The 7884-nt window shown below is 48.8% G+C and overlaps 1 protein-coding gene across 1 annotated transcript; it reads left to right on the forward strand.

Moving 5' to 3' along the window:
- Positions 1 to 1384: 1384 nt before the first annotated feature.
- LOC107305225 lies at positions 1385 to 3871 on the forward strand. The gene is made up of 2 exons (XM_015842150.2): positions 1385 to 1559; positions 3540 to 3871. Exons 1-2 carry the CDS (start codon positions 1385 to 1387, stop codon positions 3869 to 3871), a joined length of 507 nt encoding a protein of 168 aa, XP_015697636.2.
- Positions 3872 to 7884: the final 4013 nt, after the last annotated feature.

Here is a 7884-nt window from a genome sequence, read left to right on the forward strand (position 1 = left end):
GCTAATCCAAACTATGCTGACGTACTCCGCTGGCATGTGGAAGTTCGTGAGTCGGACAATATGCTAAGACACCCCGTTGATCCAATGAAGTGGAGAAACACTGATAGGATCTAACCTGAGTTTGCAGAGGACTCAAGGAACATGAGGGTGTGCTTGTGTACAGATGGAATGAACCCATTTGGAGATATGAGTAGCCGTCACAGCACTTGGCTTCTTCTCATAGCAAAGTACAACTTGCCACCGTGGTTGTGTTTCAAAAGCAAGTACATCATGTTGTGCTTGCTAATACAAGGACCGAGACAACCAGGGAATGATATTGATGTGTTTTTAGAGCCAGTTGTTGATGACCTACAGATCCTTTGGAACGAAGGGGTTCAAACATGGGATTCATACGGGTGAGAACAGTTTAATCTTTCTGTTCTACTGTTCGGCATAATTAATGACTTACCTGCTCTTGGTAACCTTTCTAGTTAGTCAATTAAGGGGAAGAACACCTGCATCGATTGTAATGAAAACACACGGAGTTTGTGGCTTAAGCACTTCGGTATTGGTACAGGAGAATGAAAGGAAGTTTCAACGGGAAGAATGAGCTCTTACCTGCTCGCAAGACTTTGACTAGAAAAGTGGTTTATGATATAGTCTAAGACGTGCGTAACGAGTTTAGAAAGAAGAGGAAACCATCCACCCAAAAGGACAAGCCGTTATGGAAGAAGATGTCCATATTTTGGCGATTACCGTATTGGAAGGACCTAGAGGTCCAACATTTTATTGAACTTATGCATGTCGAGAAGAATGTTTGCGAGAGCATGACTGGTTTACTACTGAATGTTGCTGGGAAAATGATAGATGGCTTGAATGCACGACGTGATTTAGAAGACTTGAACATTCGAATAGAACTTGCACCTGTTACCATTCTAGAGACAGACAAAGTGTTTCTTCCTCTAGCCTGGCACACATTGCTAAAGAGGAGAAGATATCGATGTTGGCATGTTTGAAGAATATTAAAGTCCCTTTGAGTTATTCTTCAAGGATCAATGGGTTCGTGTCGTTAGAGGAACTAAAGCTAGTGGGAATGAAGTCTCATGATTGTCACGTACTATTCACACATTTGCTTCCGGTCGCAATTCATAATATTCTCCTGGTTGATGTCTGTCACATGATTATGAGTTTGTGCGCCTTCTTCGATTCCATTGGATAGAAGGTTATCAATCCAGAAACGCTTCATGATCTTTATGCAGACATTGTGAAAACTCTGTGCCACATGGAGATGCAGTTTCCACCCTCTTTCTTTGATATTATGGTTCATCTTCCTATACATCTTGTGAAGCAAACCAAAGCTTGTGGTCCAAGTTTTCTACGGGAGATGTATTCGTTCGAAAGGTACATGGGCATTTTGAAGGCATACGTCCATAACCGAGAAAAACCTGAAGGGAGCATCATTGAAGGGTACACCACTGAAGAAGTGATTGAGTTTTGTGTTGACTACATGTCAGAGATAGATTCAATTAGTGTTCCAAGATCTCGTCACGAGGGGCGACTAGCAGGTGTTGGCACCATAGGTAGAAAAAGAATCATCCTGGATTAACTCACTTACTATCAGGCTCACTTTATAGTGCTGCAACACATGTTTGAAGCAACACCATACTTCAATGAACACCTAGCTAAGCTTCGAGAAGATCACACCGGGTGTTCCAAAGAATGGATTATCAGAACTCGTAACGCTTGTTTTAATGAATGGTTTAAGAACCGCATTAGAGCTTCACCAGATAGCCGAGAGGCTAGCAACTAGTCCCTCATGAGATGTGGACACATGGCAAGGTTACGAAATCAATGGTTACACATTCTACACCGTTCAGCAGGACGATAAGACCACAGTGCAAAACAATGGTGTCCGTATAGAGGCATTTCAAGATCAAGTTCTGTCGAACTCATACTATGGGCACATAGAACACATTTAAAGTGCCTCTGTTTCGGTGCCGATGGGTCAATCTACGTGGATGAGTGAAGGTCGACAAGAAAGGTTTCACCACAGTTGATTTTAGCATGGTCGGTTATGCTAATGAACCATTTGTTCTTGCTAAACAAGTTGTTCAAATATTCTACATCAATGATCCGGCAAATCATAGGTTGCATATTGTAAGAGAGGGAAAGAGAAGAGTCGTGGGCGTCGAGAATATCGTCGACGAGGAGGATTATAACCAACACCTACATGTAGATCAACACGTCGAGCTTGAGGATCATGTTGGTGATGGGGTTGGATATATACGTTCCGATCACCGGGAGGGAGAATACATGTAGAACATCATGTAATCTTTTCTTGTCAGTCATGTAAGCAATTGCAAATTAATGTTCTATCTGACGAGTGAAGAGTGGAATTATGGACAAATTAATTTATTAAAGTTGTCTTATACAATTATTTTATAAACTAATTTAAAACAATTGTGTCATTTACAAAATTTTTTATAAACAAATGCACAATGGTTAACTAAAATTAAATTCAATTGCTTTGTCAAATTGTTTTACAATAGGAAAATCAAATTAAATCATAGAACTTACTTTAAATTGTAAAATTGAAACTAAATTGTGTAATGAATTATAAAATATATTTTTCATTCTAAAAATATATCCAACTTATGCTCCGGCGGGGGGTCGAAAGCGAGACCTCCGGGTATTCACCTCTCTTGTTGTGCACTAGACCATTCTTTGTTTCATGACATGTGCACAAGCAAAATCCTTATAAATATAGCAAGCAAGACTTTGTCAATGCCACATCCGTGACGGGCCGTAAAGGAGAGCCCTTCACCGATAACTCATCCGTGACGAGCGCTAACTTACAGCTTGTCACAAATACCTTATCTGTGACGGCGCCGGCTAGGGCGGGATGGCTGGTGGAGACCGAGTCGAGCGCGGCGAGGACTCGGCGGTGACGGTTGCGGTGCGACGGTTGCGACGCGGCGGCGGCGCGGCGTCTGGAGGAGTTGGGGCAGAGGCGGACTCGGCCGACGCCCGGGTTCGGTCGCTGATAGTTGGGACCCGCCTGTCAGTGGCGCAAGGGAGGCGAGGCGGACTTCGCGGCAGGCGCGGGCGTGGACTGGCGAAGCTGGGCTGGCGGCTCGGGGCAGCTGGGCCGAGCGGCGGCCTGGGAGGGAGGCGGCGCGCGGGAGAGGCCGGCTCGGCTGGGCTGGCCTGGAGGGAGAGGTGGGCTGGCTCGGCTGGGCCGGCCCGGGAAGGAGGAGGGGAAAAAGAAAAAGGAAAAAGAAAAGGGAGGGGAGGAAAATTGGACTTTGGCCCAATTTGAGAAGGAAGGGAAATAGAAAGGAAAAAGGAGGGAAAAAGGAAAACCCCACTTTTGCCGAGTTTTAAAATAATTTGTTTGGTCAAATTTTATACTTCTGCAATTTGAATTTAAATCCAGTTAGTCGATTTGCTAGCCTCGATTTAATTGAATTAATTTCTTTTAGAGGGATTCTTCCTGAGTTAAATAAGCCGATTGTTGTTTACGGATTTCTTTTACGATTTAAGGCTTGGGATAAACTCAGGGCGTGACAACTTCGAAACAGCGTACCACGCTATCATCAGCAGGCCTGCGCTGGCGAAGTTCATGGCTGTACCGTACTACACCTACTCATGGTCAAGATGCCCGCACTACACCTACCTCATGGTCAAGATGCCTGGACCACATGGCATCATCACACTGCGCAACGACATCAAGCAGGCCTTCAGCTGCGAGGCGGAAAGCTGCGAAATTGCACAACAGGCTGAAGAGTGGGCCGACCAGGAGCAAATACGCGAGGCCTCGACTCACAAGACGGGGGACGATGACCTACCATCCAAAAAGACGACAAAGATCACCTCTAACGAGAAGAAGTAGATCGCCCTCGACCCCGCCGACTCGTCTAAATTTACATTCATAGGAACTCGTTAGAATCTAAATAGGAACTCGCACTCATCACTTTCCTCCAAAATAATAGATATTTTTGCTTGGAAACCGTCTGATATGCCGGGAGTCCCTTGGGAAGTGATCGAGCACTCTTTCAATGTAAAAGGCGACGCTAGGTCGGTTAAGCAGCACCATCGCCGTTTCGCACAAGACAGGAAAGACGAGATTAAGTTGGAGTTGACCAAACTGTTCGTGGCTGGCTTCATTAAAGAAGTCAAATACCCCAACTGGTTGGCCAACCCCGTCTTGGTCAACAAGAAAAACAACAAATGGCGGATGTATGTGGATTACACGGACCTTAGCAAGGCATACCCTAAGGATCCGTTTGGTCTACCGCGCATCGACCAAGTTGTAGATTGGACGGCTAGTTGCGCACTGCTCAGCATCCTCGATTGCTACTCAGGCTACCATCAGATCAGCCTAAAACAGTCAGATCAGACGAAAACCGCCTTCATCACGCCATTCGGTGCGTATTGCTACATCACGATGCCGTTCGGTCTAAAAAACACTGGAGCAATCGGGCAAAACATCGAAGCATACATTGACAACGTGGTTGTCAAGTCGAGGAAGAAGGATGACCTACTAGATGATCTACAGGAAACCTTCAACAACCTCCGATGATACATGATGAAACAGAATCCTGAAAACTATGTATTTGGCGTCCCCTCCGGCGTGCTTCTTGGTTTCGTCGTGTCCCGATGGGGCATTGAGCCAAATAGTCCATACTCAACATGAAGCCTCCCAGCGAGCTCGGCACGTCCAGAAGCTGGCCGGATGCATGACGGCCCTTAGCCGATTCGTCTCATGACTCGGCCTACAAGGGATGCCCTTCTTCAAGCTATTGAAGAAGACCGACCACTTCACATGGACCCTAGAAGACCAAGAAGCCTTCGAGGACTTCAAGAAGTACTTGACCTCTCCCCCCGAGCTGGCTTTGCCCAACCGAAGCGAGCCGCTCCTACTCTACGTCTCGGCTACAGAACAAGTCGTCAGCATGGTCCTCGTGGTCGAGCGGGAAGAAGATGCACACACCCAATTGGTGCAGCGACCAGTCTATTTCGTTAGCGAAGTACTCGAAGTGTCGAAGCTAAAATACCCACAGGTCCAGAAACTTCTCTACGGCATCCTGATCACGGTAAGGAAGCTTGTTCATTACTTCCAAGCCCACCAGGTTTCAATCATCACGTCCTATCCACTCGGCGACATCATACACAACAAGGAGGTGCAAGACCGCATCGCAAAGTGGGCACTCAAGATGATGCCATACGACATCACCTTCTAGCCCCACACCACTATCAAGTCACAGGCACTCGCCAACTTTGTGGCGGAGTGGAAACCGCGCCGATAGAACTGCACCACTGGACAATGTACTTTGATGGCTCCTTACGCATGTCGGGGGCTAGAGCTAGAGTGGTGCTTATATCGCCTAACGGTGAGAAGTTCAAGTACGCACTCCAAATCCATTTCCCGGCCTTGCACAACGTAGCCGAGTACGAAGCACTCCTCCACGGGCTGCGGTTGGCTACATCCCTCGGGATTAGGCGGCTGCTTGTTCGTGGGGATTCCCAACTAGTAGTCAACCAGGTCATGAACGAGTGGACCTGTGCTGACGAAAACATGCAAGCCTACCGACAGCTTGAAAATAAGTTCGAAGGACTTGAGCTAGTCCACGTTCTGCGGCACAACAACGAAGCCACCGACAATTTAGCCAACCTCGGTTCGATGCGGCTGTAGGTGCCAACCGACATATTCGTCAAACGCCTCACGAAGCCAACAGTCCGAAAGAAGGCCGAACCCAAGCTGAACGGATGAAGGGGACAATGGCGAATCACCAAACCCTGACGACCATACGGTCACAGTCATCAATGACGACTAGAGAACCCCGTTCATCAAGTTCCTCACGGAGGAAGTCCTCCCGACCGATAAAGCAGAAGCCGAGCACGTCAGCCGACGAAGCTACTGCTACATCGTCTCGGACGGAGAACTCCTTTGACAAAGCATGTCGAGCATCCATATGCGCTGCGTGCTCCCCGACGAGCGCAGACAAATCCTCCTGTCGATTCACTCAGGCCTCTGCGGCAACCACACCTCAGCCACGACGCTAGTCGGAAAGGCATATAGGCAAGGGTTTTTCTGGCCAACCGCCATCATAGACACGCGAGAGCTGGTTAGAAAGTGCGAAGGGTGTCAATTCTTCACAAGGCAGACACACGTGCCGGCACAGAAGGTACAAATATCTCGGTCTCATGGCCATTTGCTGTTTGGGACTCGACGTAGTCGGGCCCTTCAAGCGAGCGCCAGGAGGCTTCACCCACTTGTTTGTCGTCATCATCAAATTCACGAAGTGGATAGAAGCCAAACCAGTCGCCACAATCGACTCGGCGCACGCGAGAGACTTCATACAGAACATTATCTACTGCTTCGGCATTCCGAACCGTATCATCATGGACAATGGTAGGCAGTTCATCTCTAGAGTCCTTAAGGATTTTTGCGAAGAGCGTGGGATCAAGATTTGCTACGCGTCCGTAGCACACCCGAAGAGCAACGGGCAGGTCGAGAGAGCTAACAGCATGATCCTTCAAGGAATCAAAACCATAGTTTTCGATCGACTACATCCCTACGCCAGACGATGGGTACAAGAGCTGCCACTAGTACTCTGGGCACTCCGCTGTCACGCCCGGAGTTTTATCCCAGGCCTAAATTTGTAAAAAAAATCCGTAAATAATAATTGACTTAATTAACTCAGGAAAAATCCCTCTAAAAGAACTTAATTTAATTAAATCATGGTTCCAAATCGATTAACAGGATTTAAACTCAAATTGAAGAAGTATAAAATTTAGCCAAACAAATTAATTTAAAATTCAGCAAAAGTGGGGTTTTCCTTTTTTCCTCCTTTTTCTTTCTTTTTCCCTTCCTTCTCAAATTGTGCCGAAGTCCAATTTTCCTCCTCCCTCTTTTTCTTTTTCCTTTCTCTTTTCCACCTCTCCCTCCAGGCCGGCCCAACCGAGCCAGCCATTTCCCCCCCCCCCCGCGCGCACTCTCCTCCCTCCGCCTAGGCCGCCAGCCGCCGGCCCCGCTCGCTCACCTCCGCCTCAGCCCAGCGCCCACGCGCCGCCGAAGTCCGCCCTCGCCTCCCTCGCCCGGCCAGACAGAGCCCGCGCTGCGCCGCCACCGACTCCAACTCCTCCGCCGCAACTGCCGCCGCTGAATCCGGCTCATCGCTGAACCCGGAGTTTTGTCCTAAGCCTAAAATCGTAAAAGAAATCCGTAAATAACAATTGGCTTAATTAACTCAGGAAAAATCCCTCTAAAAGAACTTAACTTAATTAAATCGAGGTTCGCAAATAGACTAACTGGATTTAAACTCAAATTGCAGAAGTATAAAATTTGGCCAAACAAATTAAATTAAAACTCGGCAAAAGTGGGGTTTTCCTTTTTCCCTCCTTTTTCCTTTCTTTTTCCCTTCCTTCTAAAATTGGGCCGAAGTCCAATTTTGCTCCCCTTCCTTTTCTTTTTTTTCTTTTTCTTTTTCCTCTCCTCCTTCCCGGGCCGGCCCAGCCGACCGGCCACCTACTCGCGCGCGCGCTCTCCCCTCCGCCTGGGCCGCTGCCGCCGGCCCAGCTCGCGCGCCCGCGCTCGCCCGCGAAGTCCGTTGCCGCCTCCCTCCTCCCTCGCGCCACTGACAGGTGGGGCCCACCTGTCAGCGACCGAGCCCTCGCCGGCGCGCCGCGCCGCACCGGCCGAGTTTGAGTCCGCCGCTGCACCGCAACCGCCGCCGCCGCAACGGCCGCCGCCGAGACCTTGCCGCGCCCGACACGGTCTCCAACCTCCGCCCCGCCCTAGCCAGCGCCGCCACACTATAAATCCCCTCCCCGCCGCTGCGTCGCCGCTGTTTTCCCCTCTGCCACCAAGCCGCCGCTGTGCCCCGCCGTTCGCCGCCGACG

The sequence above is a fragment of the Oryza brachyantha genome, chromosome 11 (assembly GCF_000231095.2).
Source record: "Oryza brachyantha chromosome 11, ObraRS2, whole genome shotgun sequence".
Taxonomy (NCBI): Eukaryota; Viridiplantae; Streptophyta; class Magnoliopsida; order Poales; family Poaceae; genus Oryza; species Oryza brachyantha.

Coding starts and splice junctions, on each gene's coding strand:
- LOC107305225 (XM_015842150.2), top strand. CDS start 1,385: ATGGGCATTTTGAAGGCATACGTCCATAACCGAGAAAAACCTGAAGGG. Junction 1,560..3,539: donor AGCAGGTGTTGGCACCATAG/GTAGAAAAAGAA, acceptor GGATAAACTCAG/GGCGTGACAACTTCGAAACA.